The sequence below is a fragment of the Arachis hypogaea genome, chromosome 15 (assembly GCF_003086295.3).
Source record: "Arachis hypogaea cultivar Tifrunner chromosome 15, arahy.Tifrunner.gnm2.J5K5, whole genome shotgun sequence".
In the NCBI taxonomy this organism is placed as follows: domain Eukaryota; kingdom Viridiplantae; phylum Streptophyta; class Magnoliopsida; order Fabales; family Fabaceae; genus Arachis; species Arachis hypogaea.
The window spans coordinates 13,602,431-13,627,080 of NC_092050.1; the positions used below are offsets into that span (position 1 = coordinate 13,602,431).

Below are 24,650 nucleotides of genomic sequence, written 5' to 3' on the forward strand. Positions count from 1 at the left end.
TTGTGTTATGAAAAACAGTTTAGGTGTTTCTAAAATTGAATAGTCATATAATGAGGTTCATTTTTTGGTTCATTTCGTGTAACATTTTCGATTCATTTGTGTTTTTGCCAACCTTGAGGTTTGATAAATACATTCAACCTATTCAATGTAAACCTAGATTCATTGAAATTAATGTGGTCTCATAATACAGTCCAGACATTTTTAATAAATAAATCAAAAGGAATTCATTGAAAAGATTTTCAAATATATATATATACCTATTCAATGTGAACCTAGATTCATTGAAATTAATGTGATCTCACAATACAGTCCAGACATTTCTAATAAATAAATCAAAAGGAATTCATTGAAAAGATTTTCAAATATATATATATATATATATATATATATATATATATATATATATATATATATATATATATATATATATATATATATATATATATATATATATATATATATATACAACGAGTCAAATATATACAATTCCTTAAAAATTAGTGTTAATTACAATTTCTTACAATGAGTCAAAGATTGAACCTATTTACTTTTTGTATATCCGAGATGAGAATATACAAAAAGGACTTGAGAAGACAGCGGATGGCTTTGGGATTCTTATTGCTTCAGATGCTTCAATGACTTTGTCTCTTAATTTATTTACCTTGTCCAAGAGAATGGTTGGACCATATTCTCGCCTGAAAGCATCTATTTCTTCCTACAATTCAATTGAAAGAAAGTACTTAATTTGAACCCAAATGAAATAAGAAATGAACCGAAATTTATTAATTTAGAAATTACTTATCTATTTCTAGTTTTTACATTTATATTTCTCATTTTTTGACCGTTTCAAGATCAATTGTTTTCAGTCATTTCATCACATATATCCCACAATCATAACTAAGAAAAAAATAAGAAAATAAAATATGATTAATAGGAGAGATACAGAAAAACACAGTAAAACATATTAATAATAGTACTATAGCAAAAAAAGATGTTTACGATATTCATTGACTGCATATCGTAATATATGGTGCTTCAACGCCCTCTTCGTTGTCCACCAAAAGTTTTGCCCCAGTATAAACCCTCATTTGAGATACTATTAAGCCATGTTCAGTAATAATTGAACGAAACTATGCCCACAAACAATGCTCAATCAGGCACAAGGAGTGATTGATAATGGCTAGAAATAAGAGATAAGTTACAACAAAAATATGTATTATGTAAATAACTTACAACAAATTTGTTCATAGCTATTCTTTCTTTAGGTATTTTTTTTTTACGGGGTCAAGAATATGGAAGGCTTTCTTTTTAACATTACCAATCCACAACCACCAATGGCCTCCATGGCAAATTGGTGCAAACAGCTGAAATTTAGAAAAAAGATAGAATATTTCAATCTAAATGATAGCAAAAGACAAAATTATTAAAAATTTTTAGAAATCACAACTTACAAATGGATGCGATGCCATTTTTTGTTCAGACAAGATAGGTTGTCCTCAAATTCACTGATCCAGTAGGCCTTTTTAGTGTTTGGATCAATGTATTTATGTTTGTGCTTCCCCAACATTAAATTCTGCAAAATGAACAACCGAAATAAACTAATAAACGAACCAAATTACTTAAGGAATAACAAATTTAGTCAATACTTATCAGTAGTGTCAAATGAACCTCAAATAAACTAAGAAATGAACCAAAATTAGTTTAAATTTGAACAAGCAGTCATTAAGACTCAATCATAAACAAAAATACATCAAATTCATTTTTGGATTAAAATGAACCTCAATTAATCTAAGAAATGAACCGAAATTAGTTCAGACTTGAACAAACAATCATAAAGACTCAATCATTAACAAAAACACATCAAATTTATTTCTGGATTCAAATGAACCTCAATTAATCTAAGAAATGAACCGAAATTAGTTCAGATTTGAACAAGCAGTCATAAAGACTCAATCATCAACAAAAATAAATCAAATTCATTTCTGGATTCAAATGAACCGAAATTACTTTAGATTTGAACAAGCAGTAATAAATACTCAATCATCAACAAGAACTCATCGAATTCATTTTCGGATTCAAATGAATCTCAATTAAACTAAAAAATGAACCGAAATTACTTCACATTTCAACAAGCAGTCATAAATACTCAATCATCAACAAAATCACATACAATTTATTTATAGATCCAAATAAATCTCAATTAAACTAAAAAATAAACCGAAATTACTTAAGGGATAATAAATTTGGCTTACCACAATATCTGTCGGCACGCAGTATATTTCTTCATCAAATCTGCGATATTTTCTGTTATTGAGAACCATACACATTGTAGAGACCACTTATAGGACAAAAATTTATTAGATATATGGGAATAAAATTTTTTAGAAAAATCATTGATGTTAATGTAATAGCCGAAGATTTTACCATATTTTCTACGTCTTATACGGGTGTTAGAGACAGAAAGTGGCATCTACACCCCTCTAAATGAGACTTGTAGTCCAACATGAATATAGTTTCAAACTTATTGTGTCATCCACTGATAATATTTCTCTCTCAGCTCCTCTGTTATTTCTTTTTCTTTCACTGGAGTCTTGTACCATTCAGGGGTGCTCAAATTCGACATTGCACTGGTTTCCTCAGTATATTGCAATGCTGATGTCACCCAGCATCCATTACCGCCTCTACCAATATTTCAAGTTGTATTACTGTTGGTTGAGAGGTCGGGACTTATGCCAAGGCTAAACGAAGGTGCAACATCTTTCCAATGCTGAGAACGGAGAGAACTGCAAGATGACAGAGGAAAGTTTTAAGTAATAATCAAAAGCATTATGATATAACATCAAAATTAATAAAAAGAATTTTAAATAAAACTTACACATTCAATGGAGTTTCTTGCTCAGATTGCCTTGCCAAAGTTTCTTCGCAGGTTTGGTGTTCGGGTTCCGGAGGGCAGCTGAATTAAACAGAAAAGTGTTCAATAATGAATCAAAATTATTATTATTATATACTATCAAAACTAATGAAAAGATTTTTAAGTAAAACTTACACATTAAGAGGAGCTTCTTGCTCCGATTGCCTTGCCGAAGTTTCTTCACAGGTTTGCTGTTGGGGTTTCGGAGGGCAGTTGGATTAAATAGAAAAGTGTTCAATAATGAACCAAAATTATTATTATATAACATCAAAACTAATAAAAAAGATTTTAAGTAGAACTTACTTATTAAAAGAATCTTCTTCTGTTTGAGTTTCTGAAGGGACAGAAGTAAAGATTTTTTGTTATTTTACCTCTTCCATAAGGGAACTTGGAAGAGCAATTGCAATAGGAACTCTGATGAAGGTAAACAAAAAAGGAGTTAATGTTGAATGATTAGAATAGGAAAGTAAATTAAAAATTTGCACTAAGTGAAAGATGCACATTGATTAGAATAGGATAGTAAATTGGACTCAAATGAACCTCAATTAATCTAAGAAATAAACTGAAACTAGTTCACACATGAACAAGCAGTCATGAAGACTTAATCATCAATAAAAACACATCAAATTCATTTTTGAATTCAATGAACCTCAATTAATCTAAAAAATAAACCGAAATTAGTTCAGATTTGAACAAGCAGTCATAAAGACTTAATCATCAACAAAAATACATCAAATTCATTTTTGGATTCAAATGAACCTCAATTAAACTAAGAAATGATTATAAATCCACATTTTATGGTATTTATTTGCTCTAATTGGGTGGATTTTATTGACTTTTCTTGTATTTATCCATTGAAATAGCATAGTTTTATTTTTGAACAAAACATCATAAACATTCAATCAGTAAGGAAAGTACATTTTAGTTCATTTTTGTATGCAAATGAACTCAATTAAACTAAGAGATGAACCATATTATTTATTAGAACCAATAAACTAACAACACAGTTTTATTCGATGCTCTAGTTACAGAGAAAAATAAGAAAAAATAGAATCAGAGAAACTCGATCTACTTAATGAACGAACTTGATTCACTATAAGAAATGCGAGATTTGCGAGAAATTAACTGAACATAATAACAATAGTTTTCTCATTACCTTGCGGAATCTTTGTTCTTGTTTTTGTGTATTTTTTTGTTGATGAATTCAAATGCTCCATCAGATTTTGCAGTAGTTTCCGCATCGAATTTGAACAATTTTTTAGAGATTTTGAGAGAGATTTGAAATTCTTTTGTTGCAGTTTTGAGTTGAAGAACGAACGTTTTTTCATATTTTAGCGCGAATTGAACGGGTAACGTTTGGAGTTTCCGGTGCGTGTAACACGCTCTCATTAATGAGAGTGGATATTTTTAGTATTGAGCCTTCTTGATTGGACTTAGACACAAAAATACTTGGATGTGTATTTGGTGTTTTTTTTTTAAACAAAGAGCTCAACACACTAGAGTGGAGCATACAGAATCAGTCAAACACGGCAAACAGATAATGAAGCACAAACACAACAACACAAGAAAATATCTCCATGTCATCTCCGGTCAATCTATCAACAACAAAGGGGATCCATACCTCTTCACTCGTTGTAGATAAGGAAGGTCATGTTGATAATTTCTTCTACACAATTGCTGTTATTCTGAAAAATCTTTTGATTCCTTTCTAGCTAAATGTTTTAAATGATTGCACAAAAGCATAACAACCACTGCTTTCGAACCTCTTTTCTCCTCGACTCTTCTGTCCAGCTCAAGAAATGTTCCTTCATTAAACCTAGAAAAGACCACTGACGGCCGAACACAGACATCCAAGTATTCCACACCTGCCAAGCAAATTCACAGCCAAGAAACAAGTGGTGGACCTGTTCAACATCCTTGTTACATAAAACACATGAATTATCTTCCTGACAAATAATCCTAAATCGACTTAGTCTTTCCTTCGTATTCACCTTGCCTATCAATACAAACCAAGTAAACAGCTCCACTCTTGGTGGTACTAAACCTTTTTAGACAGTCTTGGTGAAGCTGTAACTGATAATATCCTCTGGAAGCATTTCTTCCTACAATACCTGCTCAAATGAGTTAGTCGAAAAAATACCCTGTCTGTCATATTTCCACACAACTCTATCCTCTCTATTATTCACTAGCCTCACAGGTCTCAAAACCTCGTGTAATTGACTCAGGAGATCTAACTCCCATTGGAACATCTCTCGCCTCCAATGGAAGTTCCAAATCCACTCTAACTCATCCCAAAACCCACAATCCCCTATTATTAATCCACATTGGTTTGAAACAGAGAAGAGCATGGGGAATCAATCTTTTAAAGAGCCACAAAGTAACCATACATCCTCCCAAAACTGGATCCTTCGCCCATCTCCAACCTCCATAGACAAGCTAGTAACCATCTTATCCCTTATATGTTGCTCTTTGAATTGTATTTGGCATATATCCTTCCATGATCCTCCTCTTGTAGGTAGTATTTGAGTGGACAGTAGCTCATTCGGATTCAAATTATTACAGGAGCACACCACCTTCTTCCATAATGGGCACTCTTCCTTTGCAAACAGCCACCACCACTTAAACAATAGTGCTATATTATGAACCATAGCATCTCCAACTCTCAACCCACCTAGCTTCTTCGGAACCTGCACCACTTTCCACTTCACTAGTGCCATACCATTCCTACCATCCTTCTTGCTCTACATGAATCTTCTCTACAAGGAAATCAACTTCTCAGCACCAGCCTTCGATATCTTATATAAGTTCAAATAATACACAGGTAAACTATTTAAAACTGATTTGATCAGCACCAACTTTTCAACTTTGTTTAGCACCTTAGCTTTTCAAAGACTCAGTTTCTCCTCCACTTTGTCTATAATAGGCTTTTAAGTCTTCACCAACCTCGAATTTGCTCCTAAGGGGATTTCAAGGTATTTGACTGGAAGGGTATCTTCCTTACAACCCAACAAGCTACATATACGATGTACCCACTGCTCGTCACAATTGATTAGAATCAAACTCGACTTATCAAAATTAATACTTAGCCCTGACATTAACTCAAAGCATCGCGGAAGCCGCTTGTAGTTCTTAGTGCTTGTTTGGGCGCCATTTTTTTTAACGTGTTTGTGCTTGTTTGGGCGCCATTATTTTGATAAAAAAAAGATCTTTTTTCAATTAAAAAAGATCTTTTTTCAATTAAAAAAGATCTTTTTTATTTTTCAGTGTGTTTGACAAATTTCGAGTAGTAAAAGTAAAAGCACTAGAAAAATCAGAAAAACATCTTTTTTTTAGAAGCTGTAATTTACATATTTTTTTAAAAGATCTTTTTTCCTTAAAAAAAGATGTTTTTCATATAATAAATAAACAAAAAAGTACTTTTATATTGTTATATCCAAACATAATTGATAGATAAAAAGATCTTTTTGCATGAGATACCCAAATATAAAATTACTTTTACTTTTTCATAAGATCTTTTAAAAAAAGATAACTCAAAAAAGATCTTTTCTTAGAAGCTCACCCAAACAAGCCCAAAGGCAAATTTCTAGTAGTAAAAGTAAAAGCACTAGAAAAATAAAAATATATTTTTTTTGAAAAACTGTAATTTACATCTTTTTTTAAAAGATCTTTTTTCCTTAAAAAAAGATATTTTTTATGTAATAAATAAACAAAAAAGTACTTTTATATCGTTATACCCAAATATAATTAATAGATAAAAAAAATATTTTTTGCATGAGATACCCAAACATCAAATTACTTTTACTTTTCCATAAGATCTTTTAAAAAAAGATAACTCGAAAAAAGATCTTTTTTTAAAAGTTCACCAAAACAAGCTCTTAATAGTCTCCTCTTCTGGTGGGCAAAATAGGATAGTGTCATCCGTAAATTGAAGATGTGACAACTCTATACTATCTCTCCCAACTACCAACGGTGAAATACGTCCGTTTGTGACTGTCTTCACCAACCATTCTATGCAGAACATCCACAACTAGGATAAACAAAAAAGGAGAAAGCGGGTCACCTTATCTCAAACTCCTTTCTACCTTGAACGACTTAGATGACAAACCATTTACCAATGTAAGATTGACATAAATGTTGTGGTCACACACTCCATAACCCATGTCTTCCATCTACCCCAAACTCCATCTTTTGCATAGTTGGTGTTTTGAGAGAATAGTTGATTTTTTTTTTCCGGCAAGATTTTCATTTAAGAAGACTTATGTATGTAAGGTTGATGCATTATTTAAATTAACTCTCTGATGTATAAACATTTTAACGATTAATTATAGATATAATTGATCTTTATAATTAAATTAATCGTGTCAAAATTCAGATGTCTAATAATGTATTATATTACAATAGCAAAACTATTTGATTCAACCGTCCACTATCTTGAAACAAAGAAAAAAAAAATTGCTGGTGGGAGTCGCTTGATGTATATGCATGTTAGCTACTTCGGCCATGAGCCTCAACTGGAATTGTAAAATCTAAATAAGTGAATTTGTTCAAGTCAGTGGTATTGATCATACACTCATCAGTTCATCAGCTTGAAATGACAAGCTTTAATTTACTTGTTAATATAATATTCGCCAATTGAAGTCTTAAAGGCCACTTTTATCTTTGATTATATCAAGCATAGATAGTCTGTATAATTATCATAATAATAGTAATAAAATTGTTGATCAGCAGGTCAATCTCATCATCCATCAGAAACTTAGCAAACAATTTACAATGGCAAGTTAATTAATTAACAAGAAAGAAATGGAGACAACAAAAAGCTAAGGGTTTGATGCATGGCATCCTTCAAAGTCCAGAAATAGCTAGCGAGCGAGCATCTCTTAGATTAAACGTACATCTCCTGAATCTGTCTTCAATCCCTTACATTCTATATCACCAACAATCAGCAATAAGTACATAGTTAAATCCATATACTTATTAATTATGCATTGCACATACATATAGTTATTAATTATAAAATCTACCTTTTGCGCTTGGACTTGAGGGAGGTAACTGATTGAGAGTTGCTGTGCCAATTGCGTTTCCTTTGGTTGATGAACCAGTTGTTGATTTGCTTCAGCTGCAACCCTGTCTCCTCCACGAGTTTTGCCTTGTCATCTTCCTGCATGCACAATGAATGAATGAGTAATTAACAATGAAGATATGTAATGAGATGCATGGATGCATGCATATATACATACAGTTGGATAAGGCCACTTAGCATGCTGCTGCCACCAGTTCTTCAAGACAGAAGTGGTGTCACCGGGTAATTTGCCAGCTCTACGTTTCCTCAGGATTTCTTCCCTAACATCTTCAATCCTTGACTTGAATCCTTGCTTCAGCTCAATCTTGAGTTCTTGACGGACTCTTTCCATCAGTGACCTTTCTGATTCCGTAGGGAGTAAGGGACCAAATCCCATCATGTCATCACCACCACCACCACTCGACTGATCCAAACAGAAATCCATCTGAAATTCATCTTCATCATCTGACATTGTTGCCCCACTTCCTTCTCCCAGGCTCACTCCTGATATCATCAATTTTATATATACACTTATTAATTTCTGCTTATAAAAGTATAGTTTGAAGCACTTTATCATCCTTACAATTTTTGTCTGCACATCTCAATCATACATAATTACATATAATAAATAGCATACTCTAGGTCACATTAGGCATTGACTAAGCCAACTACAACATTTATTTTCACCTAAAGTGGGTTGCACGCCTAAAAGTACAGTTGAACGTCATCTTCATGCCTAGCTAATTAGATAGTAATTATATTGCATCCATAATTATGAGCTGCATATATAGTTTCATAGCTTCTATTTCTTTTTTTTTAGTTACATTTAGTTTGTGTTTTTATTTTTATTTTTAGTATTTTTTATTCTAAAAAATTTATAAAAAAATAAATTTTGTTTTTTATTTTTTCACAAAATTATAAAAATAAAAAATAAAAAGAAAAACACAAGCAAAACACATCCTTAAATATGTCAAATTTAATACATACCAACTAATTTAGAAACAATTATTAGCTCAATCAATCAAACAACCAAGCATTATTTAAAATGTATTCTCTGATACCTAATACACAACAATAATCCTAAATATTTCTCAATACCTAATAATGTGGCTAGTAAAATAATTAAGAAATTATTTGAAGCAAAATATGTGATTTATTTAAAAAGATAATTGAGACGTGTAGAATCTAAAAGTTGATATGGGCGTTAGGTATAAATGACATTATAGATAGACATTTTCAGCTAGACATACAGGCCCTATCACAAATTCATTAGAACTAAAGGTACTAATACTATTTAACATGCACGTTTTAGTGGATAAGTAAAGTTTTATCAATTTGAAGAGGCTCTTCTAGTGGGAATGAAGGGGATAAAAAGGAACCAGAAGGCCACATAATAAAGTATTGCTGACAAGTCACGGGAAGTCAAGAGTAAAAACTTTCCCCCCTTGGTTTACCCTTCTGATTTTTGTGAGTTTCGAGTACATACCCGTTTATGACTAAGATATAATTAACAGCTAATGCTATTAAAATTAAAAAAAAAAAATGAGTAAAACAACATCCTTGTTGATTATATATACATGGTTCAATGTGCATGTGTGATAGCTCCAACTGTATGTGTTAAGTAACAGACTTGTTTAGGTGCTGTCATTTCTCAACAATAACTAACCACTTAAACAACTTATAACTATTGCTAACTAAAAGAGCCAACTAAGAAACTAACTGATAGATTGATCCTAACAGCATGAAAGCTCTTCAAAAGTTTTATATATATAGCAGTTTTCTTGATTGAAAAGCCTTTGACTGCTTTGCTTTGGAGGTACATTATAGAGCCCGCTGGTTACTTACCTTTGTAAACTTGGAAATGGGATTATTTGGATAATAAGTAGCACTAATATGATTTAATCCGAATATGGATGGGAAAGGGTTGCAGTGGATAGATAGAAAGATAGATAGGAATATTCTATTCATGGTACATGCATACACAAAAATCAGAAAGAAAGGCTGATGATTTGTTATTGACATGATACCTTTACATTTTTGGGATTATCTCTTCATCAACAGTAGTTGTAGTTCCATTCCCATCCCACACTGTTCCACTCTAAGTCGTTACTGTTTTCTATCAGCCTTTAATCATTGATTGTCATCTTCTATCTTCTTCTTTGTCTCATTACTAGCTATATCTATGTGTGTGCTTCATCACTTGCGTGCGTATGTATATATATATTTTATAAATTAAATAACCAACTTAATTAAAGCAAGGTAGTCCTTATGTAAGAAATTTGATAAATATATGTTTTTTTATGTTACTAAAACCCGCTTCTCTTGTCCTATAAAAATGGGGTGAATTAGAAAGAATAGAGGGAGCGTACCGGTGAGAGCTTGCAAGGTATTTTCAATATCACGGCAGGCCATGACAGCCTCGACGGCATGGACTCTGACATGTTGCTGAAGCTGCTCTTTGAAAGTACACAACACTATCAAGTACTGAGCCTGCGATGTTAATATTATTACTAAACAAGAAGAAGAATTAATTAGGCAGAAGAAGTAGAAGGGAATATTAATTAATTACGAGGAAATTATCAAGGTCTTGACGGTCGTGAGGAGAGAGAGAGAGAGAGTGTTGAGAGACATATGAGCGAAGAACATGGTGTGATTGTGATAGCTGTGCGTCTATAAGTGGAAGCTGGTCTATTGGCGTTGCAACTCTCAGGCACGCCACGTGTGCTGCCAGAACCTGCTCGTACAGCGGGTGTGTTGCTATCTCCGCCTTCAGCTGCCGCTGTTGCTGCTCGCCGGACCCTGTTGCTGAAGACATCTCTCCTCCCAACCCTCCTCCTCCACCCATCATACCCAAGCTTGGTTCTTGCATCATTACTCTTTGAAGATAATAAAGGCAAAAGGTGTTTGAAGAGAAAGAAAAAGAGATTCAGAAATATGAAAGGAAAAAAGCTGTGTAATTGTGTTCTGAGGTTGAGGACCACTCTATGTATATGCTGCTGCTATATATCTATGTGTATCGTATCATCATATGTATGAAAGAGAAAGAGAGAGAGAGAGAGAGAGAAAGAGAAAGAGAAAGAGAAAGAGAGAGAAGTTTGGCAGAGATGGCTGGATGGATATATAGGAAAGTAGTCTTAGTCTGTGTCTGTGTGTGTCTGTGTCTCAGAGAGAAAGAGAAAGAGAGAGAGTTGGTGGTATCGTTTTTCGGTGAGGTGTGTGTGTTAGTATAATATAGGGATCTGAGACACACAACTTTCTGCACCACTTCTGATGGGAACAAAGATCTTACATACACATAGAAAGAGGAACCAAGCATAAGCATTTAAGACTCAAAACCCCTCCATTCTTATTTGCGTGTTAGAGATTGAGAGCGAGAGAAAGACGAAATCACAGAGACACACACCGAGGAACACACTCTCTATGCTGCCACTCCCTATGCAGAATCATTATTATCAAACTCCATACAAGAACCACCCAACAAAATTTTAACTAAAAAAACGAAAAACAAAAAAAAAGCAGATAAAGCTGCTTCTCACCCCTGACATTTTTCTCTCTTTTTCGGTTTTTCCTCCTCCATTTAATTCCTTATTAGGGGTATTATTATACTTTAGTATAATTATTTCTCAAATTGAATTATTGGCTTAACGTTATTAGGTACTACCTTAATTATTTGATTGGCCATGATGATTTTATTATTATCGGTTCGGTTGGGTTATCACCTATCCGTATATAAATTGATTTTGCACATGGTTTACGCTTATACGCGTTAAGCATTGTTGGTTGGTTCTGGTCACTGTAGCATTCATTGTTTCTTTTCTTTAGGTGATGACCTCTTAGCCAATTATAGATAAATTACAACCATATTTTAGTTACTTAGGTAATTAAAATTTGAGATTTAACTTATATAATATTTACTACTTTTTTACATTATTCTATAAAATACACTAAAAATTCTTATGTATAATAATATTATTTTCACTTAAATTAAATTCATCATAACATAGCAACATTGTCATCCGCTATGTTGTTATAACAATGTTAAAGAGAAAACTTACATAAATTTACTTACTTTAAAGACATTAATTAATTAATATTGATGTACCCAAATAAAGACATGAGTACGGCAACTGAAAATACAGCATATGATGACTTTCAGTAGCTGAATCAACATATCAATCCTTTTTCTTTTTGGGTATATTAACAAAAATACACATATAATATCATGTATATTACCGTAATCCTTTACCAATAGATAGACCCACTAGGGGTTTAATTTAAATCAAATACAAATATGTAGGCACTGAAAAATTAGGCTTAGATGACCATTACTTCAATTATCAAATGGCTAGACCAACTTAATGTCTACTAAATGCAACAATCGTTAGTTGTACCAAAAAGAAAAACAAAGCTTAGTTAATATAGTATAATTTAATGTTTATAAAATAAGAAAATAATGTTTTAAGTATACGCAACCTGAAAATATATATACTTGCAATTCCAACCAGTAGGTTGAACCAAAAATTATATATGGAGCGAAATATAATAGGGAAATCTCAACCAAATGGAGTGCTCCACTAATCAAAAGAAGATAAAGATATATATCCTTTTTTGTCACCAACCTTTATTTAAGTTTTAATCTTGTTAGTTATGTATAAAGTCGGCTAAAGGTTGAGCTGTCAGTGTTTCTTCTCATTGTTGGAATGGTGCTAACTAAACTTTTCATCTTCCATGCTCTTTACCTGTTATGCTAATATTCCTTTTTCTACTTTTTCCTATATGTATTATTTTTCGTATAGGAAGTGTATATATACCGTAAATATTAATTAACTGAGAGGTTGGATTGTTGGAATCAAAGCAAGAAGGGGAAATGAATCTGCACTGCTCTTTGCTTACGTAGCAACCATCTGTTTGTTAAAACTGAAACTCACCACCAACTATGAAATGAAACTAAAGAGATCTTATAGATTAATTAAGGCTTTAATTAATTCGTGACCCAAATCCAAATCAAATTTGTCAGCTTCACCCACTAAAGATATGTAATCTTTTCTGATGTGAAATTTTGTATGAAGAGTGCTAGGGGAGAGCAACTTTTGTGATTTGTAGCCATCAAATAGTTATCTATGATGATTTTAATGGCATGAGATTGGTGTAAGATTTCATCCTGACTCACTTTTTTTTATTGGTTATATGCTGGCCAGAATTTAATAAAATTGTTGGTCTCTAAACTTTTCCATCTTTTATATATGATTTGTCCAACTCTAAGTCTCTAACCGCATATATATGCATGAATAATAATAATAATAATAATAATAATAATAATAATAATAATAATAATAATAATAATAATAATAATAATAATAATAATAATTAAAAAAATTTAACTCACAAGAAAACAATATTAAAATATCTAAAAAAATTATTACAAGAAAATAGATCAATAGAAAAGAAAGAATCAAAACTCAATAAATCTTGATATTTTAAATTGATAGTCTAAAATCAATATCAGAAAATGATTCTGAAATAATAAATATTAAAATACATAAAACGGGTGTAATAAACAAAATTATAATATCTCATTAAAAAAAAGTTGTTATTCCAATAAGAGAAGAAAAACCATTATAAAAAAATTAAAAAAATAAGTCTAATTTTCATTAGCACATAAAATACACAAATTTAATTTAAATATCAAAGTATCTTTTTAAATATTTTATCTAAAGCAGATCTTATTGTTGTTTTGATTAGACATTAAAAAATAGATAATATTAATATAAGAAGGGAGAAACCAAAACATAAAAAAGAAAAATAATCATAAATCAATCTAAGTATATATCTAATTTTTTTTTTTTCTGAAAAAAGTGTATTTTAGTTGGTTAAAGATAGAGTATACCAGATAAAAAAAATTTTAAGTATACTAATACACCAATATTTCAATAATTTTTTATCATCAATTTTAATTATATAAATTTTTTATAATTAAGATTCGCAATTAAAAATCACTGGAACACTTAAAAATTTTCTTACAAGATAAGATAAAAAGGAAAACTGGATACGGATGGAGGCGGCTTTGGGTGGGGTGGGTACAGGTAACATGTGGGCTGTGATTGAATCCTAAAAAGAAAAAAAAGTAATAAAAATTAAATACATAAAGCAACTGGGTATGAATGGGGGCAAAAAAATTCATAAAAATCTGAAATGAATATTCTTTCCGCTCTGTTCTTGATTACTTTTGTTTGAAGAGTACGTGTTGCGTTGAAAACAAGGAAGCAAGCATTTTATCCAACAATTTCACGAATAAAAAGCCTTCAAGCAACATCTTTTATTTGTCCACTTATGTTATTCCATTTCACGTTAAATCAACTGATAAAAAATATCTAAGTACGAAGCTGGAAAAAAAATCTGCTTTTTTTCTTCTAATTTTAAGTGTCAGTATTAATTTTTTATTTTTTACTAAAAATATCTATCTTTTAAGATTTTATTGTGAATAATATAGAATTTTAAAAAACACAAATAAAAAGGAGAAGAAAACAGTTTATTTTTAAATAAATTTAATATTAAGTTCAAATAAAAGTAGAAAAATATTAAAAGTTATTACAATAATAGTATAGTACAACAAAACTCAGAGAGATACCAAGATCCCAAAGAAATAACAACCAACAACTAAAAAACCAATTACTCCTATTGGTTACAATATCTGCCATAAGAATCATAGGTCTCCACAATCGAAAATTGATCGATGTTGTATATTCATTAATGTGAGAAAGGATAATACACTTGATGCATATCGTTGAAATTTCGATGAAAAGTGACTCGTTTGCACACTATATATATCAGTATCAGCAGCTTGAGAAAAAGAAAATTAATGGCAGCAAGAAATCAGAGCCTTGTTATGAATGGAAACCTGACCTGACCCTAACTTTGGAGCATGGTAGGTCCAGCACTATATCTATCTATATCCCACGTGATCTTTTTCCCCAGTTTTTCACTTTTCCGTTTGCATGTAACAATTCATGTTCATGTCTTGCTATGAAATTACACACTTCAAAAAACAGGACTAGAAATGTTGATTTTATATTAAAGAATAAAAATATATCTAGGGACACAACTTAATGTACAAATAAAGCAACTCAATAATTGAAAAAATAAAGCTTAACTCTCTTTGCTATTCAATCATGGGATTAAGATTTAAGAAGCAAGAGTTGGGGCATGAAATAGCAAGGGATTGACAAACCCATGATTTGAGTGATATATAATAGCCGTTAACCGTTAAGACATATGTAACCCCCGAAAACCTTTATCAAATTATTCTAGCCCTGAAAATTTTTAGAAATATTGTAATCCTTCTTTTTGCTTGCAAGCCTCTTATTCCCTTTCACAGTATATATGGGATAAAGAGGTAAATATTAAATTAATATTCAAAAGATTTTAGCGCTACTAAAATAATATTTAATTTTTGTTATTAATAAAATAATTTCTAAAAAATTTTAAAATTTGATAAGCGTGGCCCATATTATCCGGAGCACATTTCCGTCAAATATAATACTGACGTGGCCCACCATATTTTGCTATCTCCCTAATCCTAATCCCTCCCCTCCCCCAACGTGATTGAGAAGCTCAGAGAAAAAGAATAGCCGTGAGCACTCTAATAAACATGTGTGGGTCGGGTATTATTGCAGGAACTATAGTGGAATAAGAGAGGGAGGGAAATGCCAAAAGAGGAAGGAACCATATGGTGGAATCGCCGATTGCCTCTTTAGATAACCAACCCGCCATCTTCGTCAGAGAACCGACCCACCATCTTCGTCATTAGAAACGCCATCACTATTGCTGGAGAAAGTAAGAGAGTGCGAGAGCAAAAGAATCGGTTGGGGAGGAGGAGTGGGGAGGGAGGGATTACTGATTAGGGTTGGAAGTTTGTCAGGTCATCAAAACACGGTGGTCATGTCAGCATTCGTGTTCGTCAAAGATGTGCTCCGACGAATTCAAAAACACGTTTGTCAAATTTTAAAATCTTTCAGAAATCACTTTATTAATAACAAAAGTCGATATCATTTTGTGACCTCTAAAATTTTTCGGATATTAATTTAGTATTTATCTTTAGGATAAATTATGAAAGTGTTTGGATTTTTATTATTTTATTTTTATTTTTAAAATTTTAATAAAAAAAAGAAGTGAAAATAAAAGACAATATCTTACTTTTTAATATTTGATTTGTATTTTTATTTTTTAGTATTCTTTTTTGTTTCTAAAATCTTATAAAAAAAGTGAAAATACTAATTACAATAATCAATTAAATAGCATATTCACCCTCTACCATTTTTAATTGATCATTGTAAATTAGTATGTCCATCATCTACTAGTTATTTAAAATTACATAATTTTTTTTATATTATATTTTGCATGAATTTACATTATAATAACATTACTCCTATTTTAATAATGTTACTCATTCTAAAAAAAAATCTTAATAGGTGGCCTTTCTTCTTCGTCCGTGTAAAAAAGCCCAACTAAAATGTTGTATTAGTAGTATATGGTAAATCTTGTCTAAAAGTAAAAGTGATGGAGCTGGGAAGAGAGCAAAAGCATAATGGAAGGGAGAAGAAAATGAGAATGAGAAGAACGAGAGAACATAGTGTCCAAGAAAAAAGTGGTGGTGGTCTTCTATGGAGGTAACAGCTGGACCTGCGTCACCATCACAGCTGTAGTACTGTCCTCTTCTATCATTATTTATTTCTTGCGTCCACAATATTACCAACACGATCAATATAAGTGGTCCCCCAACTATTAAATCAAACCTTAATTAAATTCAAATACTATAGTACCATAAAATAAATGAATTGCATTGCTAAGAAGAAAAAAAATACAATAAATAAAACCAAAAACTCAACTGCCAATGTACAAATCAATGACCAGTGATCTCACCTATCACTTTCACTTCACCACAACAAACAACACTTCTATCATTTTCAGTTTTTGTCAACAAAACTATACTCTTTAATGATATTATTGATGATATTGTAAACCTTATCCTGCTATAATGAGTAACATGATCATGCAGTCAATACTTATTTAATGCCGCCAATATAATTTTTCATATAATAAATAATAATCTAATTTAAATTATTCAATCAGTACTATCTTGTAATATTTCGTTTATGTAATAAAGTAAAAAATAACAATTCGTATATCATTTCTAGTGAATTAGTGAATTACCACCACTTAGCACCTCTGGAAACATATATAACACAAAATGAAACGTCAAATATGAAAGAGTCTCGACGATGTAAATTGTAATTGTAATTACAGAAGGAGACATACGGCATTCGACAAATTCAACAACACCCGAGTCCCACAAACACCAGCACCGAAAGCTACTATCACATTCTAGATTTATTTGACGAGAAAGGCACGTACTACTGCACTAGGCTACATTTGACACCTTCAAAGAATCGTATTGCATGCTAAGTCTGTTGGCACTTGCTATTCTGCCACAAAACCTAGTCCTATCACAAACAGAATGTTTAATTACTATTAAGCTTTTTCATCACAAGCACATCAAGGGTGCTAAAAAAGATTCATCCCACAAAAAGGTGTATAAAAAAATCACTTAAGAGAAAAATTTTTATCTATCTTTTGTTCCCTAGGAAATTTTGTACCAAAGTCCACCGCATCCAACATGGATATCTAACAATCAAGCCGACAACAAAATCTATATCAAATTCTGTAGCTTTACATGAATTATTTGCGAAGGAGGGAGAGAGCAAGGTTAAAAGTTAAAAAGGCAAAAAGAGAATTAGCTGGGCTAGGCTTTTACTCCCTACTCAGTCTCTGAGCTGCGCTGCAAAATCAATCAGCATAAAATGGGGACCGCAACTTTGGTTGGGATGGTTAGAGTAGAGAAACTAATATAGAGTGTGGAGGGAGGTTAAGGGTTGGGATTCCAAGATACACAAGACAAGACCTACCTCTGTGGTCGTAAACACTATATACTACCAATATTTACATTAGAAACATAACCTAATATCACATACATGACACCAGGCATAAAGTTGTTGTAATGAGATACATGGAATCAAGGGCACGCATTTCAAAGTGAAATCTTCAAAAAATTAACTCCTGCTTATGTAATTCACATCACTGTACATTTATCTTTGGCTTTTCCATCTGCTTTGGGTGTTGTAGATCCAGAAGACGATGGATGCCTCCCCGTGTTTCTTGCCACCTGTGAATAACATTTAGTAGAAAGTTTGCAAAAGCTTCCATTTTTAAATTTCAATTATATAGAGAGCTGGTCATCAAATCAATGCATGTTCCTATTAACCATCCGGACATTTGTCATCGATTTAAGATCTCCATTGAAATTCATAATGATCAATCAACCCAATTGCACGTACGAGGTACGAAGGCAACAGATACCAGGGATGTATATATCCAAATCATTTCAGATAATGATCGGTTGACAATAATACCATAAATTAATCGCAGAAATAATTGCAAAATAATATTTACCTGTGGACCTGTGATCAGTCTGGAGCCACCAGTGACTGATGATTGTTGAGTATTATGACGTGGAGGCTGCTGCTCAAACTCCTGTTGTTGCAAGGCTATTGCTAATTGCAGATCAGAACTGTCACACAATTACAGGTAAGATCAAAATTAACCATATCATATTGAATAATTTTAATTGAAATTACAACTGGATTTAAAAAGGAAAGGGGAAGGGAGAGCAATTTAAAAGTATGGTGCAAATGGTAAGTTCAGAAAATTACTTGATATCCAAGCCCGCCTGTGCAGCACTATCTATACTGGCAAGATAGTCCTGAAATATGAGCAGTTGTCTTTATATCAATGGGAATTCGGTTCACAAGATTAGATTTTATATCTTTTATAATTCATACCATTGAATAGCTTCATATATAAGATTAATTTTGATACTGATGGTATAAAAAAAATTTACACTATCATCCAATGATATTTCCACTATTGTGAGAAAACTGAGATAGTAGATTGTTAGACTCGTTTGATGATGTGATAAATATATAATTCAAATATTTGCCTAAACTATTTTTGAACAAATAGTGTATACAATTAATTCATAATATTTACTTTTATCAATTCAACCATTGAAGGATAACTATTTATAATCTTGATCATTTACGTCAACACTTATTTTAAAAAGATAAGTACATCAATAAGAATGTCAACAAGAAGTTCTTATTTCAAATTTATGTTAATGCATATAGAAAATGTGTTGAACTATTCGGTTAACTTAAATGTTATAGACATGATCTATAAGAGGAGCTTTCAATCCAAAAATGATTTTTACAAAAAAAAAAAAGAGACCAAAAAAAAAAACTTCCGATACAGAAAAGTTATTCAACAGTGTAGAATGATTTTTTGATATATCTCCTCTACATATGAAAAATAACTTTTGAAATAATATACATACAGCAGTGCTGGTCATGACATTACTCTCATCCCAAGTGTTATTTTCATGGCTTTCTACCTTGAATTCCTTAAAGTTGCTGGTCATAAATATGGTATCACCATTGACCTGAAAAAAAAGTACAACACCATCTTAATTACCGTAATTTAATAATGACCTTACTGTTACTTGTTCATAATAGTGAAGAAAAAGCAAGAAATACATCCTCAACATCAGACATCAGTTCATCACAATAGAAAAGGAACTATACGTAAGAAGACATATAAAGTCATTCCAATTGAATAATACACATCCAAGACAACAGCACCTATATGACTTGGACTGATCTTTCAGTACCAAGAAGTTCAGAATACATATGAACACAATACACAGTTCTCATCAATATCAGCATAGAATGAAGGGGGAAAAATCATTAAAAAATTATACAGTAACCTGGGTGAGTAAAGATCATTCATTAATAAATAGTGTTTTACCTCGTTCAATTTTTCCCACACCAGATCAGGTTGATTTATGTAACCTTGGTCTGTAGCTAGAAGATACAGCTCACCTTCAAACTGTGAATATTAGTGAAAACTTCAGGACTGTAAAGTAAGACTAAGCAAGAAAGAGAATCAACAATTCCCACCACCCCTTATCAATGATGGGTGTGCTACTTTAAGTCAGGAAAAGGAAAACAAGCCTTTTTACTGACCTTAAACATGGTGCTGAAATGATTGTTTCGGAAAAAAACACATAATTCCCGTTCTTTGAGACCATCTTGTAAACAGAAAAGGCTGCAAAAGCATTTATTATAATTTATCATCTGTAAATTCTAAAAAGAAAAAGTCCTCAATAATCAATGAGGAGAAAAATATGGATTACATTATTTAAACCAACAAGAGGGGGTCATCATACCCATAAAATGTCAATTGGCTGGCAGTATTCCTCATGAAACTCTTGATCAGTTCTCCTGATCATTAAAGGGGTATAAATTAAGGGGGGAAAAAAGAAAAGAAAAAACTCTTACTAAAGATAATAATACAAATTATCTTAAAGTGATATTCTGATTAAAAAAAAACCTTGTTGTGGAGTAATTTCATCCTTAGCTCTTACATCAGGCGCAAGCAACGTGCTTTTGTCAGCCTGTTCCGCAAGAACCACCTCACCTTCATATACAGGTTCATGATCCTCAAAATTTCCAGTTCTTGTATCCAATACACATTCCTCTCCTTCATATATGGGTTCACTCCCATCAACACTTGAAGTCAATACTTCAGAAGCATCAGTTTGATTATATCTGACACTAGACGAATCTGTATCCATATGGTTAGAGGATACATATGATAATCCTGTTGCATCAGGTTCTTGAGATTCATCTGCAACTTCATGACCCATAGTCTTAAAAGTGGATTCGTCATGAACTTCTACACCCCCTCCGGAATACTTTTCAGAAGAAATAACAGCTGCATTCTCATTTTGAACCAACACATCAACACTGTTCTTCTCAATCACATCATTCTGGGCAAAAGACTCTTTAGCTCCCGCTGAAGCTGACTGATGAAGTTCATTAATGGTATCTGGCTTTAAAGATGAGTTAGCTGTTTCTACCTGAGTTGACATAGAAGATGTTTGTTCATTTCTGTCCTTGCCAGCAGCAGAGAAACCATCAGATATGGAAGGTTCTAGCTCATGGAAGTTGCTGTTTACAGCACCAGTGCTCTTTTCTAACTTATCTCCACAATCCAAAACTATATTCTCATCCATACTGACAGAAATTGGTTCTTCATTTATATGACCTACAACAGGATCGCTTGTTGAAACTTTAGAATCAGCCTCAGACAGCTTCAAAGCTCTTAACAATTCTGCCTCTTCTTCAATGTCGCCTTTTCTTGGTAACTGATCAGAAACAGAATTGGGAGGATCGTCAAAAGATCTGGTTTTTGATAAACTGGGAGAAGGAACTCCAAGAGCAGCAGTTGTTGCAGCAACAAAATCGACACCATCTTCTTCTGGATTAGTTTTATGTTGAACTTCCATGTTTAATGTTTCAAGAGAAACAAGTTCTCCCATAAGAGCATTATAGGATTTCAATCCTATTGCATTTGCAGTATCAGAATCCTGGTCAACAAGCACATCAAGATTTACAAGGGAAAAAGAAAGGTCGTAATAGTAAGAAATAAACCTTGCATGCTTAATGAGACACAAAAAGCCAACATTTTGATAAGTATTAAGATGCAAATTCAAGAAAGAACATCCACATTTTAACATTTACCATAAACAACTCTTGATCATGGTCGAATACCCCAAAGCCATATGAATCCCCTACTAGAATCCCATACTTCTGATGTGGAACTCATGTCTCATACTTTCCTAACAACTAGCCAACAATGATGAGGGCTAGATCAATTTAAGATATGGCACAAAAATGCCACACCATAGTAGTTTCAACTTTTAGGGAACTATGTCATTTTGCAATCTGATATATAAACCCTACTTCAAAAATGCTTACCAATGTAAATATTCACTTCCATGTCACTAATTGATGGTGTTAATAAAAAGATTTCATAGATGCATTTAAACCAAAAAGCACAACAATATCATCATGGTGGAATGAGTATGAAGGTTTGAAGGTGAACAAAATACCTGAGGATCAACTATCCAGCCATGATACAGAGGGATGTCCAGCAGATCAAATATGGCACACTCTGGGGTGAACTCAAAATCATCTATTCTGCAATTAATATGCAATCTTTTGTTAGAACTATTAATTTATTATGAATGCAACACAATTGCCAATGAGAAAACCATAGCCAACCTCCTAAATTTTATATTCACATCAATGCCCGTAGCAAGCCTAGGGAGCAAATCAATTGCATCAGCGATGTTTTGTTGTTGGTTTTCGACATACCCTGCGTCTTTGTTCTATAAGATAACAATTTAAAAAGTTGTCAACTCAGGTTACAAAGAGTAGAGCCAAAAATAAAAAACATTGTCAACTCAAGTTACAAGAACATAGCCAATTCCACCAAAAATAAACGAAAGAAGCTCTTACATTCACATTACTATTGGAATCAATTAATCGCTCTGCAACCAATGACAACAATTTCTCCTGTGAGACTTCAGAAATATCTGGACTCAAATTTATGTTGTTTCTTAGCAGAAGAACATTACCTGCAGTAATAAAATATAAAACAATAAGCAATAAATATGATATCTTCAAACAAGAAATGTAACGTAAATATAGCAAGTAGCCCCCTCTAAACTGCAAAGCATTGTGCATGGTGTTTGCAATATCATCTAAGAGAGATTCAGATTATTGCAAATCTTAGTGTCTCCAGGAAGCACCGTAGTACAAACAAAAGGATAAATATATAAGGCAAAGGGTAACATGAAGAGAATAGACTTCAACTTTTGTACAATGACATGACAACTACAAGGCTACACATAAAGGGGTCAGAGAACATATCTTACATCAGGGATAAGCTTTTAATCATTTATAATTATTTTATTTTCTTCAATTTCACTTGTGGTAGTTATAAGTGTCTGTAACCTGAAAGAGAAGAATTTCGATGGAAGATTTCTGAAGATAATAAGGAAATTGGTCAAATGGAAAGTTCAAAATGGCAATTCTGTTAAGATACATGGGCAGAGCAAGCAGTTAAGGCATAGTGTATCAAAGATTCGAGAATAGTTTCAAAGACAGTATTTCTTGCTAAACTAACATAGTATTTCTCTAATAATAAAAATATGGAAAAGGAGATTAGCCCAAATAATATATTTCGTTTCTAGACCATGGTCTTTGCTGTACTCTCAATCTAATATTTATGGAACAGAACATGTACATTAATGCAGCAACAAGGGAAGAACGAAGATAAAACGTGAAAGGCTAGAGACCTAAGGGGTACATATTATGAACCAACTCTGCTAATCATTGCTTGCGCAGCTAGGCAGCACATACTTATATCTCTAGCCAGTTATATAAACACAAAGGGCATCTTGACGGTAAATCCCAAATGGCTGGAGTTATTTCCTAATTTGCCATAACATAATTGATATTATGGTAAAGAACCATCAATGTTAATAACAGAATCCAAAATTACGAAGTTGATGCATGAAGCAACGAAATATGAGACTGGTCCTTGAATGATAATGTCAATGATTATGGAATAAGATAAAGACAATAAAGAAACAACATAATTGAGCTGATCCCTGTGCCGATTAAAATAAGAGGAATTAAATTTCTTAAGAAATAAGGAAGTGGAAACCCTAAGAGAGAGGGGAGGGGGGACTGACAGATAGCGAGGAGAGGGCAGGGGCCATTGTCATTTTGGAGGATGATTGGCGTTGTGCGTCCAAGAAACTGGATCGTCTTTGTTCTGTGTGTGCACTCTTTCACTTGCTCCTGCTGCGGCTGAGGGTGCGGCGGAGGCGGCGGCGGCTGTTGTTGGTCCTGCTGATCGGTGTGTTGGTCGGTAGGGACAGAAGGGGAAGAAGGGGAAGAAGGCGATGACGATGCCATTTGATTTGATACGATGCGATGCGATGCGAAGGGAAGAGAACAAGTGAAAGTCTGCGAATACGAATAAGAACGAGGATGTATGGCCTTTTTGCTATTATGTTATGTTATTGTGTATCCACAAAGAAACAAAACCAGAAAGAGGAAGTAAGTAAACGGAAAATTACGCCAATTGCGCATTTGTGATGACAAAATATATATACACATAATATAAAGCTTCTCTCTCCGTGCTCGACGTGATTGTCAATGTTTTCCCCGTTTATTTTTTTGCCAAGCCTTGTTTTCCCGTTTCTTTCCTCTAATTCTCTTCATTTTATCCATTTATAATTTATTTACAGGAGACCAATTTAGTCTCTTGAATTAAAATTAGTATGAGTAAATATTTAATCAAAATATCGTATGTTTTACAAATTAATTCGAAACATATTTTACTAATTATAACTTGTAGAAGTAGAACACATATTGCGAGATAAATAGAAAAATAAATATTGCGGAAAAAACAATTTTTCTTTTTTGGTATACAAAAAATATATATTTTGTAAATGAGATTTTGTGTCTTAACTCTTAAGTACCGTGTGGGTTGCTACAAGTCTTTTTTTTTTTTTCTTGGGGTCATGGGTTGCTACAACTTTCATTCTCATTACAAGTTATTGGGCTACTGGGCTTATCGTGTCGCGGATCATTCCTATGTACTATTGGGCTGTATGTCGTAAACAAAGAAAATATGCTTGAATGGTGATTA

The 24,650-nt window shown here is 32.6% G+C and overlaps 2 protein-coding genes across 2 annotated transcripts; both read right to left on the reverse strand.

The window, feature by feature from the left end:
- Positions 1-7,543: 7,543 nt before the first annotated feature.
- On the reverse strand, positions 7,544-11,675 carry LOC112749550 (homeobox protein HD1). The gene is made up of 5 exons (XM_025797832.3): positions 10,540-11,675; positions 10,340-10,460; positions 8,149-8,474; positions 7,933-8,069; positions 7,544-7,835 (listed from the first exon to the last, which is right to left on the reverse strand). The coding sequence occupies exons 1-5, from the start codon at positions 10,840-10,842 to the stop codon at positions 7,829-7,831; spliced, it is 894 nt and encodes a 297-aa protein (XP_025653617.1). The 5' UTR covers positions 10,843-11,675; the 3' UTR covers positions 7,544-7,828.
- A 5,977-nt stretch (positions 11,676-17,652) lies between these two features.
- LOC112749551 (uncharacterized) lies at positions 17,653-24,607 on the reverse strand. Its single transcript, XM_025797833.3, has 12 exons — positions 23,686-24,607; positions 22,445-22,563; positions 22,208-22,314; positions 22,036-22,123; positions 20,472-21,510; positions 20,308-20,362; positions 20,105-20,186; positions 19,887-19,967; positions 19,417-19,521; positions 18,737-18,786; positions 18,477-18,594; positions 17,653-18,189 (listed from the first exon to the last, which is right to left on the reverse strand). Exons 1-12 carry the CDS (start codon positions 23,909-23,911, stop codon positions 18,097-18,099), a joined length of 2,163 nt encoding a protein of 720 aa, XP_025653618.1. The 5' UTR covers positions 23,912-24,607; the 3' UTR covers positions 17,653-18,096.
- Positions 24,608-24,650: the final 43 nt, after the last annotated feature.